Source organism: Nelumbo nucifera, chromosome 5, assembly GCF_055504915.1.
Source record: "Nelumbo nucifera cultivar China Antique chromosome 5, China Antique-T2T, whole genome shotgun sequence".
Taxonomy (NCBI): domain Eukaryota; kingdom Viridiplantae; phylum Streptophyta; class Magnoliopsida; order Proteales; family Nelumbonaceae; genus Nelumbo; species Nelumbo nucifera.
This window is the reverse complement of record NC_142653.1, coordinates 44674647-44692149: the sequence shown is the minus strand read 5'-3', so window position 1 is coordinate 44692149 and position 17503 is coordinate 44674647. Positions and strand designations below refer to the sequence as shown.

General features: G+C 39.3%; 2 protein-coding genes across 3 annotated transcripts; one reads left to right on the top strand and one right to left on the bottom strand.

The window, feature by feature from the left end:
* The first annotated feature begins 684 nt into the window (after nucleotides 1-684).
* On the top strand, nucleotides 685-8923 carry LOC104608506 (F-box/kelch-repeat protein At5g15710-like). Of its 2 annotated transcripts, none has more exons than XR_737104.3 (2): nucleotides 685-6371; nucleotides 8577-8923. XR_737104.3 is itself a non-coding variant. In XM_010274520.3 (2 exons), the coding sequence occupies exon 1, from the start codon at nucleotides 907-909 to the stop codon at nucleotides 2014-2016; it is 1110 nt and encodes a 369-aa protein (XP_010272822.1). In that variant the 5' UTR covers nucleotides 685-906; the 3' UTR covers nucleotides 2017-2049; nucleotides 8577-8923. The 2 variants fall into 2 exon arrangements, 1 of the variants encoding a protein (XP_010272822.1); XM_010274520.3 differs by having other exon boundaries at nucleotides 685-2049.
* Nucleotides 8924-14531: 5608 nt separating this feature from the next.
* LOC104608505 (fatty acid elongase 3-like) lies at nucleotides 14532-15677 on the bottom strand. Its single transcript, XM_010274519.3, has one exon. It carries the CDS (start codon nucleotides 15599-15601, stop codon nucleotides 14765-14767), a length of 837 nt encoding a protein of 278 aa, XP_010272821.1. The 5' UTR covers nucleotides 15602-15677; the 3' UTR covers nucleotides 14532-14764.
* Nucleotides 15678-17503: the final 1826 nt, after the last annotated feature.

The following is a 17503-nucleotide window of genomic DNA, read 5'->3' as shown; positions in this document are numbered from 1 at the left end:
CCTGTGGGAACAGAGATGGGGATAACCTTGTCCCCATTAGCAGGGATGGGAATGGGGACGGGGATGGAAGAGACTCCCCGTCCTAGCCCCACCCCGTTGCCATTCTTAACTCAGGCTGTGTTTGATTTGAAGGAAAAAGTAGGGAAACCTTTACAAATCTTGTATAGGTTTCCCTACATTATTTCCCTTCAAACCAAACATAGTCTCATTATTTGCGTGTGCGTGGCAAACCGTCCAACCTCTATGACATGGTAAAGTTTCTGGCTCGTCGTAGAGGAGACGTGGGATCAAAACCCACATTCGACACGATTGGGTTGGGGGTCTTTAAGGCTTTTCGCTTTTCGGGCCCGTGATCCCCGTTGTGCGCTGCCAGCCCATTGGCCCAAGGGAAAGAAACACAAACCAGTCAAAACTCAAAAGGTTTCCCGACGTAGGGCCCACATCAAATTAAATATTGCCACGTGGCAATGGGAGAGGGTTCACAGGACCTATTCGTCATCGTTCCTTTCCCGGTTCCCGCCGCTGAACATGCTGAATGGCCGAATGGGGTCCCTGCCAATCCGTCCTTAGTGTCTGTTGTACGTGTCCCACCTCACCTCCCACGAGGCCACGAACGTCTCCATCTGACTCTCTCTCTCTCTCTCTTCCCCTCTAAAAAGCCAGAACAAAAGAAAAACTGAAATCTATCGAAAGAGAGAGAAAGAGAGAGAGAGAGAGAGAATTTGGTAGCTCCATTTCCAAACCAACTAACCCACGAGAGAACAGAAAGCAAGCAACCGAAATCAATCAAAAACCATCTCAGATTTCCCTTGATTTCCCCCTCCTTTCTACTCTAGATCCCAATCTTTCTAGGGTTTCATTCTTCTTTCTCTGCTTTTCTCAGAAGAACAGAGGAAGAAATCAGATATGGTGGAGAGGCAATCCTTCTTCAGTCGGCTGCCGGAGGAACTAACGGAGAGGATCCTGGCCCACCTCCCCATCTCCGCCGTGTTCCGCTGCCGCTGCGTATGCAAGCAATGGAACTCCTTGCTAACATCCAATTCCTTCCTGGACCTCTGGGGTAAGTTCTCCCCTAGAGACGTCTGGTTCCTCGTCTACCACACGCGCCACATGGTCGCTGCTTACAGTCCTCGTTCCGGTCTCTGGAACAATCTCCCTCTGTACGATCGGTGTTCTCTCGACTCCTCTCAGGTCCTCCTCTTAGCGTCCTCCGGTGGTCTCCTCTGCTTCCGTAACCGCAATTCCGATTACCCTACCTTGATCGTCTGTAATCCTGTCACTAGCTCCCATAGGGTCTTGCCCGATATGCTTCAAATTCAATACATCGATATCGTCGGCATGGTCGCCGATGGGATCACCAATTCGTACAAGATTTTGGTCACTGGAACCCCTGAACCTGATTCAAACGAGAGCATTACCGAAGTCTACGATTCTAGAACACAGCGGTGGGAACACCATTGTCGGTCCCAGCTGGAATTCTTGCAGTTTTGGTATGAAGTTCATGCGATTTGGCACGACGGTTTCTTCTATTGCCTCGCGACTCCGCTCAATACTTCGCAAGGTTACCGCCTGATAGCTTATGATATGGGGAAGAGGGAATGGACTGATTTGAATGTGAAAATGCCAGCGGGTGATCTCCGGTGCCCGTCGTTGCTTATCTGTCGGGGGAAGTTACTTTTGGCGGGGAAAATTGTGGAGGATTATTTGATTAGGAGTGTTTGTATATGGGAGCTTAACATGGAGAGCATGCGGTGGGTGAAGGTGGAGGAGATGCCCGATGAGGTATTGAAGAAGATACATTCGCCGCACTCGGTGTTGATTCAGTGCCAAGGTCATGGAGATCTCGTGTGCTTTAGTACGCACCGGGGATGGCAGTCGATTATCTACAATTTGGCGGAGCGAACTTGGCATTGGCTGCCGGAGAATGATGTTTGTGTACGGAGCAAGTCGCAGGCAATGGGAAGGAATAACCTTGTTGGGTTGCCGTATGAACCTAGCTTATCCGCAAGAATATGAGTTGTTGCTGGAATGAAGTGGGTACATGAATTGGTTGGTGCATGAACGTGCTATATATATACCTCTGTGGAATTCTTGCTAACCATCAGGATCACTCTTTTCTGTTCATTAGTGTCTCGTCTGTGAACTACCAACATCTATCTGTTCTCCTCATTTCAATTCTTTGTTAGTTGTGGGAAATGTTCATGTGATATAATGTTGCTTTACTCAGTTTGTTTGTGTAAAGGTGACAATTTGTTTATATGTGATTGACATGATGCCTAACATTAATTCTCTAACTATATATCTGTTAGGTTTTCCTTTTGTTAATCTAGCTTTGTGGATCCGGAAAGGCTTAGGTGAAAGCTTATTCTCTGGATTGATTTCTGTTGGAGAGCTTGAAACAATGATATTTTGCTATTTCTACATGTTGCTTAATTTTTAATGCTTGTTTTATAGGTTTCAGCAAATCCTTGATGATCAAAACAAGAGAGGGATGTATGTAATCTGTTCTGGGAGTCTGTTATCTTGGTTTTATTTTGGTAGAATGACTTTTTAGCCAATAACCTTTAAAGACATGGTTGATTTCTATATAGCTTAGGTTTGTTGGTTTACCATAAAAATAAAAGAAATACGGAGTCCTGATCTTTAAAACAAAGAATACTGAATCCTTTGATCCTAATCTGTTGGTTTGCACAAGGCTAGACCATTTTAGTCAGAAGCTGTTGGTCACATGCTTGAGTTTACTGATTTGGTGCCAGAAATCAGTTTAAGAGGGTTGGAAATGTATATCTAAGCGAGAAAGAAGAGATACATCTTACATATGTTGTATTTATATTTTGTCTTGGGACTAGAAATAAGACAATTTTTCTAGGAGTATTATTTGGTTATATCTTTGTTTGAATTGAAAATGGTCATATTTGTTGTTTTCCTTGTTAGAATCTTGCAATGTCCTCAATGACCAAACTTGGTGGATTTGGGTGGTAGTTGTTAATTTGGCTTGTGTTGTTGTGTTGGGTGTTGTGAGTTGGCTGTGAGATTGGTTTAGGGGGTTGCTTTATCTTTATTTGTGGGTGATAGCTTATCACCTCCTTGATTCTTCTTTCTTAGTTCTTAATAAATTTTCTTTTTTATTTATAAGAAAAAAAAACCAAACTTGGCAGTAGCCCAATTTTCTCCTCTATCAGTAGACACCTTCTCTTTCTTCATCCTCATGTAGGTCTTCTTCATTATTGTATATTCTTTTTCATGTATGTGAAAATATTTGTGTGTTTGTCTTCTTAAATAACATAAGCATGGGGGGGGGGATATGGTAGGTTTCTGCGTGAGGTTATTTATGTTCTCATCAATTCCAATTGGACCATAATGCATGGTAATAGTGCACATGAAGGGGAAGCCAGCTGAAGATAATTGTGATTTATAAACACAAGGCCCATGAAGTCCTGATCAATAGGGCTTGATCTCTGCTGAATTGATAAGAGCATCTGACAATCAATGAGTTTGTGGTGGGGGAATTTTGAGTGGCAGTGGCTTAAGTTAGCTTGTGGACCTGGTGATGATGAGTCAAAATGATAACCATCAATGATGGATGGTGGCTAACAATAGGATTTATTCTGCATCAAGACGGGAAGATAACTTTGTGATGGAAGTTTGACATGGTTACTCATTAAGAGAGGGCTGCCTAAGAATTTGAGTTGAACAGGAATATTAGCTTGTAGGCCCATAATTACAAGTTACTGTGTTGTCTGCATGGCGATTTTTAGAGATAGTAGCAACTGGTTGAAAATTGGAAGCTAATGGTAGCCTTTTTTGTTTGATCTTTGTATGGATCCCTCTTGAGAATGTTGGAACAGCTCTTTTACAATTCTTCTTTGCTGGCTTTCCTGGCTCCCCCATGGAAGCTTTCCTTGGGTTTTCTTTTCTTGACAAGATTCTGTCAACCATTTTATTTATATTATTAATTAGGAATTAATATTTAGACTCATCGTATGTCACTATAGCAAGTAACTAGTGGATCATCTTCCTTAGTTTTAAGGTGGGCAATAGCATTTAGAACCTTTTCTCCTCAGCTTTTGGTATTCAGTTGAGAGTTCCCTCCACCTTTCTGATGATAGATTTCACCACAGTAGTTCTGTTGTCAAAGATCCTTGAGCTTCTCTCCTTCCACACTGTCCCCAGAGGATTCTTCCTCTAAGTTTCAGCCCTGTCATGAGCGAGGAAGATACCAGCATTTGAAGATCTTTGGAGGCGACCCAAACCCAAACTGTGCAGAACAATTGAAATAAGTAGGCCCATATTTATTATGTCCATCTGCATTGGATGAAAAGGTGCTGGACTAATTCAGCTTCCTGATTACATAAGCAGCATACATTATCTGGCAGCTTTCCTTTGTTGATTAGATGATCTTAGGTTAAAATCCTGTCAAGGACTGCCATCCATGTGAGAAATGAGACTTTTGATGGTGCCTCTAACCTCCAAATCCAGCTCCATTGGACTGGATGACCTTCCTACTCCATGACTTCATAAAAAGATTTAACAGAAAAGCACCCACTCCTTTCATCCTTTCTTATTCAGGTATCTGAGGATTCTGTAAGAGATTGGTTGGGATGGCTATCAAGAAATATGCCCTTGAGGATTCAATGAGTTAGAAGATTGGCTAATGGGACGGCCAACTCATTAGCAACGCAAGGGGTGAATAAGGATCATTTATATTGGGCTCAAGTGTAATTTTAATCTGTGTTGTATGTGATTGGTTCGGTATATCCAGTACAGAAATAAGCTATTCTACCTCCTAATCATTCAGGTTTCTTTTGAAATGGGGTGTCCACATTATCTTACTCTTTCCAGTTCATAGTATTCCTAAAATAATGGCATTTTGGTTTACAGCAAAACTATATAACATGGGATAAGGCACAGATAGTGGTCTGTCAACAAGCCGCATATTCTTCCGAAAATAAGTATGATTGCCTCTATCTGGTTTAAGAGTTATTTGGGCCTTGAAATCTTCCCTCATTATCCCTTTCAAAATACTTATCCCATGTGTATTTTGGGTTGGCAGTGACTCCTGCTCCATGTGTCAAAATGGCAGTTTGTACATTGTTGATGTTTTGGACACATGGATCTCTCTCTCTCTCTCTCTCTCTCTCCCCCTTCCTCCCTCTCCCTCTGTCTCTAAAGTATCACACCACACCTTGGAGCAAACTAAGGCATTTACGGCCTGGAGTTGCAATAAGAAATCCCTAAACTTGACTTAAGAAAGCTGCAAATAGTGAATAAAGCATTCTACCAGCATATTTTATGGTCATCCACATTGTCCATGTCTTGGATCCTGGGCAATATGAGATCCCCGTATCAATGTCCATGTTTGTATCCATGTAAAGTATTAAAAGGAATCTTTTGGCAGAATATATTTATAGGATTTCCATTCTTGGCCTCACTGCATGGTGTATCACAGCATACCATTTATTTAAACATAAACCAAACCCACCTGTTCTTTTTCTATTTCGAGTTGTGCACTAGTTAGCTGGTAGTGTTGTTACTTTTCCTTAGATGTTTGGTTGCCTTGTTGACTCGATGGATTTAGCATCAACAGCATTTCCATTATTTATCAAACAAGAGTTGCTCAACTTGTTCATACTTGAAGGTCTTTCATGCTTACCTAGTTGATTTGGAGAGTCAATTCTTGATTGGCCCTGAAAACCATTTTGGCTGGTCTGGATTTGGAGTGCCTGCTGGATTAGGAGATTCTGTTTTTGCTCAACTTCGTATTTGAGAACCCTCTTCTTCCTTATTAATTACTATAGAGATGTTTTATCTAGGCTCTCTAACTGTAGATTTCAGTTTCATTCAGTTTAAATTTTGATTAAACTCAACTCAAAACAGCCTTAATCCTAACTATTTGGGGTTGGCCACAAGAATCCTTTCTTGCAATTGTGTTCTATCAAGAGCCATGTGTTTTTCAAGTTACTAGTCTGTAAATCATTTTGTACCATTCTTCTTGCTCTTTTAGAACCTTCTATTTGTACCAATTCACTCACTGATGCAATCATTGGTTTCTCTAAATCTGAAATTCAAATTTGAACTGGATAAAGTTACTAATCTAAGGTATTAGTAATCCTCCATTTTTTCTCCTGTTTCCACTGCTACCGAGTTTGTCAAGTTCTTACATCCAAGCTGCCTAGTTCACTTTCCTATTTAATTGATGAGGAATTACATCTTGGATTTGTATTCTGAGCCTGTTAAAAATCATGTTTTAGTTCTAGAAAGTGCTGCAAGATTGTTTTCCTAAAAGAATTCCAAAAGACTTTGTTCTAGTGGATTCTGAGAAGAGACAGGATTAAGTGGAATTTGAAGGGAAGTGTACAGGAAGCTTGAAGGTAATGTTCACAAAAACTCAATATCTCCCACCTCTGTTACTTGCCTGAATTCATTGAAAAGTCATTTATCGTTTTTTATACATTCTAAACCCAGCTTCTTAAAAGCTCCATTATATGAATATTTTCTCCCTGGTTACCTGAAAATGTCACTAATGAAAGTTCATCTGACAATCTCCTATTGTTTTGTAATTTTTAGGAATTCCTGTATATTAATATTGTTACTTTTTCTGTTAGTGTTAATGTTAGTTGAAAACTTGAAATATATAAAACTAAAGATTGATCTGTAAGATTTCACTTATGACTGCTTTATTGGCTGGCCCAAGATTAGAAAGGGAGTGGGAATTATTGAGCATAGAATACAACTGATAATATTTTACCTGATGTCATGTGGAGGCTATTGAATAAGCAGGGATAGTCAAGTCTGGTTATCAGGTTACTATTGGCAATAATTTATTTGGAGAAATTCATTGAAGTGAAGCTTGGGCAATAAGTTTTAAACCTTGGTTTATGTAGACTTGGTATTATATTCCAGTGCAGATCCACCTATTGGTATTGTGACAATGCAGAATGGAGTGATTGTTTGTCATTTTCTAGTTTCCTTTAATGCAAGTTGTAAATTTCCCAGAGCACAAAAAAATTTGTATCTTTAAGCATATTCCAGTGCAGATCCACCTATTGGTATTGTGGGAGTTCTCCATGTCTTGTATGAGGCTAATCGTCTGAAAAACCACAGTAAGAACAATTATCTTGTATGAAGAGTTAAGTTTTGGCCACATCTATATCTCTTATCAGATTTCCGAGTCACCATTTATTAATGTGAAACAAAAACAAATCAATGGTGTCAGTGTGGTAAGCTGTTTTGTATGACCTACTTGTTAAAAATTCTAGAATCATATATTGATAAATGCACTTTAATATTGGAAGTTGGAAGTCTATTCGGTCTAGTTTTCCTCTGTTCATTCACACCTGTTTCTTCTTTTATTTACTTTTCTGATGGAAAGTGTTCATACCAGTGTTTTAAAAGGCGTGGGAGGTGTATGCCTGGAGGCACGCCTCTAGGCGAGGTGCCCCCAAAACGCCCTGAGGCGTATGCCAGAGGCGCTGACACCTCTGAGGTGTATGCTTCAGGTGCAAGAGGCATATGCCTCGTATGCTTTTTTCATGAGGCGTGCTAGAGGCATACGCCCCATGCACACCCCATGTAAAAAGATAGAAAAAAACGAAGAAAAAAGAAAAAAAAGAAGGAAAGGAAAGGAAATGAAAGAAAGGGAAGAGAAAGAAAAGGGAAGGAAAGGAAAGAAAAGATAAGGGTGGGTTGAGGACTAACCCCCGGACCCCTCCTTTTAACTAGTGATATGCATCTTCATTCTTCTTAATATAAAAGATTTTTATTAAAAATAAAGAAAAATAAGATCCTCCTCCTTCCTCTTTATCCCCCCTCTTAAGTAGGCTTATGCCTCTTTGTGTTCAGGAGGCTTATGCCTCTTGCATTCTGAAATATGCCTCACGCCTCTACGTAGTGGAATGCTTCGCGTCACGCCTCCGCATTTTAAAACATTGGTTCATGCAAGTGGATGCTTGGTTTATTATGTTGCCTTTTTTTCTAGGTGGAGGTATATTGTAACCTTTCTCATAAATCTATGTGAGAACCAAAATGATTTCTCTATTTGGTTGTGGTATTTATTACCAAGCTATGCATTTCCGTGGAATAAAATACTCAGGTTGGCCCAAGAAAGCATTTTACACTGGTTTGGGCTCGGGTCCTTGGACCAGGCCCATTCAAATTGTGACAGAAGCACAACCCAAGCCTGCCCAAAGCAGCACCCCAATTATGATACAACAATCTCATCGTTGACCCTCCATGGAGTTCACTATTTGTGAAAAGAATGTCTCAATCTGAGAATAGGACCCTCAAGAAGCAGAGGCATTTTCTGGAATATTAGATGCGGAGGAAGATGTGAAAACAATAATGGATATTTAAATATTTATTATGTTCTTTCAGGGAAGAATGCTAAAAATTGATGAGACTAATATTAACTTCATCTCATTTCTTAGATATGCATGTAAATCATCTTCTGCAGTTGCTGCAAATTGTGCTTAATTCTGTTCAAGGAAAATATTTACTGTTGACTTCAGTTTTCATTGAGCTTTTGTGGTCCAAATATTAGCTTTGCAAATTCTTAATCAATTCCTCTGTTTTTTCAGGTTTAGGTATGTTACTGATGTCATGGCCTATCACATCACAGATATTGGAACATTGCACGACTCACAAGTCATGATGCCTCTTGGGCACAGATAAACAAAGGTGTTAGGAGACCATTTACCTTAAATTTGGTTGCTTTTCTATTTGATTCTTGCTCCTTTTAGTTTTATTTTCAGTTCTCACAGTGCTCAATAAACTAGTCGTGTAGAAGGTCATCAACCAGACTGTTTAAATTTGCTTCTTCTTTTACCACCATGGAAGAAGCTAGATTCAAATATGTTCGTGCTAAGCCGAAACTATGTCCATTGCTTATTAAAGTACCTCTAAGCAGAGAAGTTGCACTTGTTCATACCATCTTTTTTTATTGTCATTACAACATACCTAGATTCCTGAGGTTGGAGTAACATCTGATGAATTTGCATAAGAGATTTCAAACTGTGCCAAGCTACCTCACTACTGTTCAATATAAAATCCTTTATACGGGACCTGCCTAAGGTTCAAACTTCAATCTTCAAATTACCGTATTGGATACGTGATTACTACCAGTGGAGGGTGTCAGCTAGACTTAGAGGATTCTTTGGATCTCACTAAGGTGATGTTTGGCTTCGATGATAATTTCCCAGAAATCGGCGCCAAATAGGATAAACATCAGAATTTGAAGAATCAGTGATTTGTTTTCTTGTTTGGTTGGCTGATTATGTCAATTTTTGGGAAATTAACCAGAAATTGATAATTGAAATCTAGGGGTACAAGTTGGACGGGTTGGGCCGGGTTTATGGTCAACCCAGGCCTGGCTCTAAAATTTGGGCTTAAGGCCCAAGCCCGATTTTCCCAACCTGAGCCCAGCCCACCTTGTAATTTGGTGCACTCGGGCCTGGATCGGACTTGGGTTAGTCAATAAACCCACTTTAAAATTATATATATATATATAAAATTTGGCCGAGCTTGGGTCAGGCTCGGGCTACCTAAGGGTTAGGCCCGAGTTCGGCCCGAAAAATAAAAAAGCCTGACTTCTTGGGCTCGAGCTTAGCCCGAGGACCGAAAATCCAAGCCCAAACCATGTAAAATTCTGGGTTGGGCCGGTTCGGGCTCGGGCTGGGCCCGTCCAAGTTGCACCCCTATTGAAATCAGCCCTTTTTAGGTATCACCTTTTTTGGTAATTTCCTAATTTTTAACTGATTCTGATTTTTTGAGGATGGCATGGCATCTAACATGGCATTGAATAATAACTCTAATACAAAAATACTTGGCCCTTGAAAATCAGTACTAAATAGACTCAGTCGATTTCTCAAAAATTGGTTTACATGCCATAAATGATATATCAACTGAACCAAAAATCATCTATTTTTGGATAATCGACAAGGAGAAATCATCATCAATGCTAAACATCACCTAATTCTCTAATTGTCAACGTGGTCTTTGAGTGTTTAGGATCTAAAGTTCTAAACTATTGATAACATGGCAAACATAGTTCAAAGCCTTGGAAACAAATGGATCGGATTGGATTCAATAAAGGTATATTTGAATCCGATCTGACACAGTTCATGTGTGGTCCAATCCGATTCGAAGATCAGATCTGATAGGACTCAATCTGAATTTGAATCCTATCGGATCTTTGGATTTGATTTGATCCTACTTGTTTTCTTTAAAAATTAATAAATTATTAAAAGAAAAAATAAAATATACTAATTTAAATAAAGAAAAAACAAAAAATATAAGTATTTTTCAAGTATTTTCATTATATATACATATTTTTTATAAAAAAAAATAAATAATACAACAAATTTATAAAAATGCAATATAAGTAATATATTTATAAATAAATAAATAATATATATATATATGTATTATATATATTTTTATTTATAAATATATAACACATCAAATCGGATCTTCTCAGATTGGTTGGGGGGGGGGGGAATCCAAATCCGATCCAAAGATCTGACCAAGGGTGACCCGAATTCGACCAAATAGGACTGGATCTCAGATCAGATTGAATCATAATCCAATCCATTTGCACCCCTAGAAACACAATAATACCCGAGTATTCATGGTTCACAATAGCTGGAGAACGAAAGAGTGGAGATTGTTTCATAGAACATAAACATTTGAAGTTGCATTTTGTTCAAAGCTTCAAACATTTGAAGTTGCAAAATTTCAAAGAGTAGAGACAATATGTCTTACAAAGGAAAGGTCAGTAGTGATTGTTGATCTATTTCCAAGTTTATAGGCTTTTGAATGCTGGCACTATATTATCCCAAACCCATAGATAGTTTACATTTTGGTGTAAGTCTCTCCAACTTCAAGACTAATGCAAAAAAAGTAAGGCCCCGTTTGGTTCATAAGAATAGGGGTCTAGAATCGGAATAGTATTTTGATTCCAACTATTGGTTGGGTGGAATCGGAATCCCATTCCCATTCTTGCCAGAGCATTCCCCCATTTGAGGGAATGGCTATTCTCTGCCTCTTCAATGGGAATGAAATCTCATTCCTAATGATTTCAATTCTCATTCCCATTTTTGTCTGAACCAAATAGATTATAGGAGTAGACCATTTCAATTCCGACTCTGAAGGATTTCGATTCCAATTCCAACTGCGAACCAAATAGACCTTAAGTATTGAAGGGGAGTCGAATTGTCTATATTTGTAACATGTAAAGTCTAAAGTTAAAATTGTAAATCGGAGGTGGAGTACAAGTGTACAATTGTTGCTTCCATTACCAATAATTGACATAGACCTCGAACTGTTTTTGCCTCTAGGTTACGGTTCACCAATTCGACTGTCCAAGTCGAACAGGTGCATATATATATATATGTGGGAGGGGGGGTAATTGTCCAAAACCCATCATCACTTTTTCTGAATTCTCTTAAACCCACCACAACTTTTCAAAACATCCAAAACTCACCATGTCAATGAGATAACGGTAACTTGACCAATGGGCATTGTTAACTTACCATTTTACCCTTCATTATATTCGGTCCATTTTGCAATCTACCAAAATTACCCCATCAATCTTCAACCCAAAACCCACTACTTTCTTTCTCCATCGGCCGCTCCTTCCCCTTTGTTTGAGAACTTGAAGAAGAACAGACTGCAACTTCTCACCGGTCGTTGCTTCTCTCATACCTTCACCTGAGAAGAAGAACGGCCGGATGCTCATGAAGACTGTTCCCATCGTCTGAGAAGAAGAGCAATCGGAATATAGTCCGCAGCTTATCACCGATTGTTGCTTCTCCCATCGTCTGAGAAGAAGAACGGTCGATTATTACCTCTCTCATTGTCTGAGAAGAAGAACATTCGGAACATTGCTGCTCATGTTTATACACAGACACATACACCATTAAGGTTCCTTTACAAGATTTTTCCTTCATCTGACAAACCCAACTCAGTAACATTGTACTTTAGAGAACTACCAAAGCCACGGTTGTCTACCATCTTCATCAATGAACCAACATCAAAATCTGCCTTATTGGAACTCCCAAAAGGTTCCTTCATGGGATTTTTCTCAAGTAATTGTATAAGAGTTCCTGATTACCTTTTGACTGCCTAACCTTCTAAACTTGCTCAACTGGAGCTATTGCAGCTGAACTAAACATCTCCAGGCTTTCCATGTCCTTTCTTGTGGGAATAACTGGCTCACTAGTCGTATTATTAGGGATGCTCTCACTCCTCTTTTCCTACAACCTCTTGCTTTACTCAGAAACAAAACTCTGTTTCTGCAACCTCATCCCCTGAACACTAAAATCTTCCACTTCAGTAGGAAAACCTCCAAACTTGGACTCAGAAGACATTAGTTCTTTCTTCCCTACTTCCTCTATCTTTCCAAGACGTCCATTGAGATTAAGAAGCCAAGGAACTACTGTCAAAGATCTTATACTGAGATTCATATGCTCCAGGGTTAGTTGTTTCAGTGCTGCTTCCAAACTTACCCAAGAAAGCTTTTGGCTTAACTTGAGAAACTGATGATTCTTTCAAATTCAGTTTAGTGTCCACTGTTGAAGTGGATCCTGCCCTAGACAGATCATGACCAACTAGCTGACCTCCCACTTCAACATCATCCATTGTGTTCACAGAAGCTCCAAAGTTGGTCTTAGATGCAACATGGTCTTTCAAATGAACATCATCTCCCCTAGCTATAAGACCTCCAAACATTGCTAGTAAAGTAGGTTGATCTTTTGCTCCAGCACGATCTGTTCCAATGGAAGATGTTTTGGAGAAGTTTAGTGATGATGATTGATCTTGCATTCCAACCTACTCCACTCTAGCAGGATATGATCTGAATCGAATATGAGGAGATGCTTAATCCTTCAAATCAGAATCCTCACCCCCACCTGTAAGTGATTGTGAATGGGTATCAGAAGGCATCTGGCCTTTACTCCCAACATTCTCTGCTCGGTCAAAAAAGGCATTGTTAAATTGAGGTCGAGAAGCAAGTTTATCTCTGATCCTAACATCCTTTGAGCTTTCTAAGAAAACATTCAATCGGGTTTTAGAATCCTTTAGCTCAACATTCTCTTCCCTAGTGGGAAAGCCTTCAATTTGGGGCCGAGAATTAGTTGTATCTTTCAATGCAGAATCCTCTACTCTATTAGGAGCAAGAATTAGAGCAAACCTCTTAAGACTTCCTGTTTGGAGCAAGAAAGACTCTCAGTGAGGAATCCTTCCTTGGACATTGAGAGCAAGAAGACCCTACCTTGGACGTTGAGAGCAAGAAGACCCTTCCTTTGATGTTGGGAGGGTTGAGAGTAAGAACACTTTGGGTTGAGAGCAAGAAAAACTCTCAGTAATGAATCTTATATATGAAATAGGATTGGGCGCTTAAGGGCATTTTGGTCAAAGTGATGGTATATATATATATATATATAAGTACATATTTTGCATGCATTGAGTATCAACCCTTGACCTGATGATCGGGTCAAACAGGTCAATGGTTAAACCGATTGAGTTAGACAGTTATTGACCAAGTCAATGATTTTTTACTGAACCAAACCTAAAATCTTGGCTAGGTGATGGTTCAAACTGTTTAATTGGCCAGGTCAACAATGGGTTGAAAACACTGCTCTATACTAATGACTCAACTATATTAAGCCATGGTCGGTTTGGTTTTTAAATTTGGAAACTGAAATCAACCCAACCAGCCGAGTTATTTACATTTTTAAACTGAAACTTTGAGAAATTTACCAGATCAGATTGGATCAGTTGGTTTGATTGATTTGGTTCTCCTTGTAAACAATTATGTTCAGGTCTATGGATCTTCGGTATTTGTTTGTATGTTAAATTCGGGTTTGAAACTATTGACCAAAAATGTGTGCAAGAGTTATAACAGCACATCAAAAACTTTTCCCCATGAATGACACAAGAAATGTGCCTATTTACGACCATAGAGTCTTGTATATGAGCAAATCCTTTGAAGGAAAAAATTTAAGTTGTTCCACATTATCTTGACAGACCGTGATTCTATCTTTTTTCTATTTGGATTGTGGTAAATTTAGCCACCAAAAGATCATGTCCTAAAAAGATGCAAAAAGCCTATTTTAGATTGATTTGGGGAAGCTTCGAATGAAGTTTTTTTAGTATTTTTAGATTTGTCTTTGCATGAAAAAACACACCTGAATCAAACGATATTCAGACTCTCAAGATTTTAATGCAAAAGCTCATTGATCTTTTGATTGTCTGTTAGACCAGAAGATCTTCCCAAAAAGACTTGCTAAACTGTCTCATTTCATTGATCAAACTACCAACTAACAGAGCAAAACTATAAATGTTAAAGTGTCAGCAAAAGTGTGTGAATACACTTCTAAGTCCTCTTAACTCTTATCTTTTAAGGAATCTTTTAATGTTAAGAAAAAATTAGTTGTTATTTCCTCTTATCTCTTATCACTTAAAGTGCAATTATATTTTTTCCCAAAAAGATAAACAAAAATTCTAATATATAGGTCAAAATAGATATTTGATAGTTTTCACAATTAATTAAGAATAACATCCATATATTTAGAGTTCAAGGAAATAAAAGTTCACGAACACCAATAATTAGTACACTTTCGGATGTTAGGCCCTAAGTTCTAACACATCAATTCTGAAAGGAAAGCATCCACCGCGGGAACATTTCTCATCAATCAGGGCCGTCAATTTGGTAAGGCCCAATAATACAAAGAAAAAACACTAACAAAAACCATGACCATTGACCAAATCAAGAGCTTTTGGCCTCCCTCTCTCCTTTACTCCGTCCGGCGTAGTTGCTTGAATGAAAATCGATGAACAGAACCAAGAGAGAGGCGTTGAATACAGCGTTGAAGCACCAACCCCAGATGCCGGAGCACCCTTCTCCCGTAAAATGGAACCAAAGCATCACCACCGAAACCGCGAAACTGAACACGAACTGCACGATCTGACAGTCCGTCACCAGCCTCTTCCACGGCGGCCGCTTCCCCAGGCTGCAGAGCATGTAGTAGCCGTACATCAACGTGTGCACAGATGCGTTCGTCACCAGCGCCACTGGCACCAGCGACTGGGACGTGTGGAGCCAGAGGTAGCACATGACCACCACGACCGCGTGGTGGTACACGTGGAGGAACGTGAGTCGCCTGTTCGATCTGAGGAGGATCAGGAGGGTGTCGATGAATTCCAGGATCTTGGAGAGGTAGAAGACGTAGGCCCAGAAGAAGACGGACCCGCGAGGTAGGGTCTGGTTTGGGGGGAAGCAGAAGATCCAGCGGGTGTCTGGCTTCTGGGCGGCGGTGGAGAGGGTGCATCCAACGGCCATGATGAGAGAGAGGACGAGGAGAATAAGGTTGTGGACGGCGGAAATGAGGCGGAGGAGAAATGGGGTCGGTGGTGTAGCAGACGATTTGGGTCTGGGTGGGGAGGTGGCTAGATGGATGAGAAGAGTGAGGGAGAGATAGGTGAGGACGGTGGTGGCCAGGAATTGGGTGGAGGCGCCCCATGTCTCGCCTTCCTTCCACTCGAATTCGCTCACCACCGGCTGCTCCACCAACCAGTGGCGGAAGCTAGAAAGGATCCGCTCCATGCTCTGCTCTTCTGTCTCCCTCACTGGTCTGTGGTCTTTATAGTCTTTACTCTTTATCCATCCAGGCAGCGGAGCCGAGAACTAGTCTCAAAATTTATTTAGTTAGGTAGGTAGGGGCCGCATCATCCGAGGACCGCCAATACCAGTTGAACACGTAAGACGAGTTTTGTCCAAATGAAAGTAAACGGTAAATTTATTTATTTATTTTTTTCTTTTGGGTTACGACAAACCCTGACTCGCACTCGCACATCTATTGTTTCTCCGTTAGAGAGGGAGAGGACATTCTGCTAGTCTCCGATGTGGACTCAGTTAGGGTGTAAATGGATCGGATCATGCCTGAAGTTCGATTTTATATTGTCGGATTTGAATATCTCTGTTTTAGTTAGTTTGTTTTTTTTTTTTATCGGATCGGATCGGATTATCAGAAGTCAGATTAAATTTGGATCACCTATCCGATCTGATGTATATCTGATGTATTTATTTATTTATATATAATATATATGTATATATGTTATTTATTTATTTATTTTAAATATGTTATTTATATTGTATTTTTATAATTTTTTATATTATTTACTTTTATAAAAACATGTATGTATTGATGAAAATAATTGAAAAAAGACTTTTATTTTTTGTTTTTTATTTAAATAAATATGTTTTCTTTTTTTAATAATTTATTAATTTTTTTAAATTAATTCGGATTGGACCAAATTTGGATATTCAATATCTTGATCGGATTTGAATTCAAATTGGTATTTGTAAGATCTGATTGGATCTTCAGATCAGATCGGATTGGACCTATAGTGTTTCAGATCGGATTTGAATATACCTTGATTTGAATCTGATCTGATCCGTTTGCATCCCTAGACTCAACTTTGGGTGCATTGAAGCCTTTTTCTTCATAGCTCCATCTCCCTAGAGAAATTGAGAAACCAATTGATATCTCTCTCTCTCTCTGATATTGATAGAGAAAAATTAGAAACCATTTCCAAAGTCGCCACTTTATGCCTCAATCCTAATGCACCGACAACCACATTGTGAACATTTTACTATGTCCTCGTTTGCTTTTTGGTAAGTTACTTGCTTGCGTAAACGCATAAGTGTTTCCCGAGTAAGTGCATTTATCCAATAACTCTTTTATTTCCCATATGTAATAAATACAATGACCATTTTAGCCATAAAAGTCCATTATTAAAAGGGGCATTTTTGTTCCATCCAAGTGGTGGAAACTTTCCCCCGAGTGGGAAAGTTATTTACCCACTTGTGAGATGGGTGTGACTTACCCGAATAAGTGATCCCATGAAAATAAATTTTCCCTTGGTCCTCACATAAATCTAAAAATAAAGAACATGGGTTTCTTGGTCAATGGGAACCAAAATCCCATTGACCAACTCCCCTCCCCCCCCCCTCAAAATCCAAAAAATGAATAGGTCGTAAGATGTCATTTGCATGATTGCATCCCTTCTCTCTTTCATTCTCAACCTAAAGCTCTATTTAGCTATTCTCCCAAAAGCTTTGGAGCTTTATTTTAAATACTTTTACACCCTTTTGAAAGTAACCATTTGTTAGGTTTTTTGTTTCAACTCTACTCGAAACAACAAAACCTCTACCCCCTTTCTCTCTCTCTCTCTCTCAAGTACACACCCTTAGTACATTTAAACAATATTTAGAGAACTGAACCGGGTATATAACCGAAGAAAGGAGAGGTTCTTGGGTCAAACCAAAGGTCGAACCATGATGACATGGGATATATGTATATATACTATGGGTTATATAAATACTATATATAATATATTTTACAACTTCTAATACACTTTAATATGGTGGATGGATGGCAAATTACTTAATTTTTTTAAAGCAAACGACAAGAGTTCAAGTTCCATAATTTATATTTACTTTAAA

What these genes read in the sequence shown, in the direction of transcription:
- LOC104608505 (XM_010274519.3), bottom strand. Translation starts at nt 15,601, where the DNA reads ATGGAGCGGATCCTTTCTAGCTTCCGCCACTGGTTGGTGGAGCAGCCG.
- LOC104608506 (XM_010274520.3), top strand. Translation starts at nt 907, where the DNA reads ATGGTGGAGAGGCAATCCTTCTTCAGTCGGCTGCCGGAGGAACTAACG.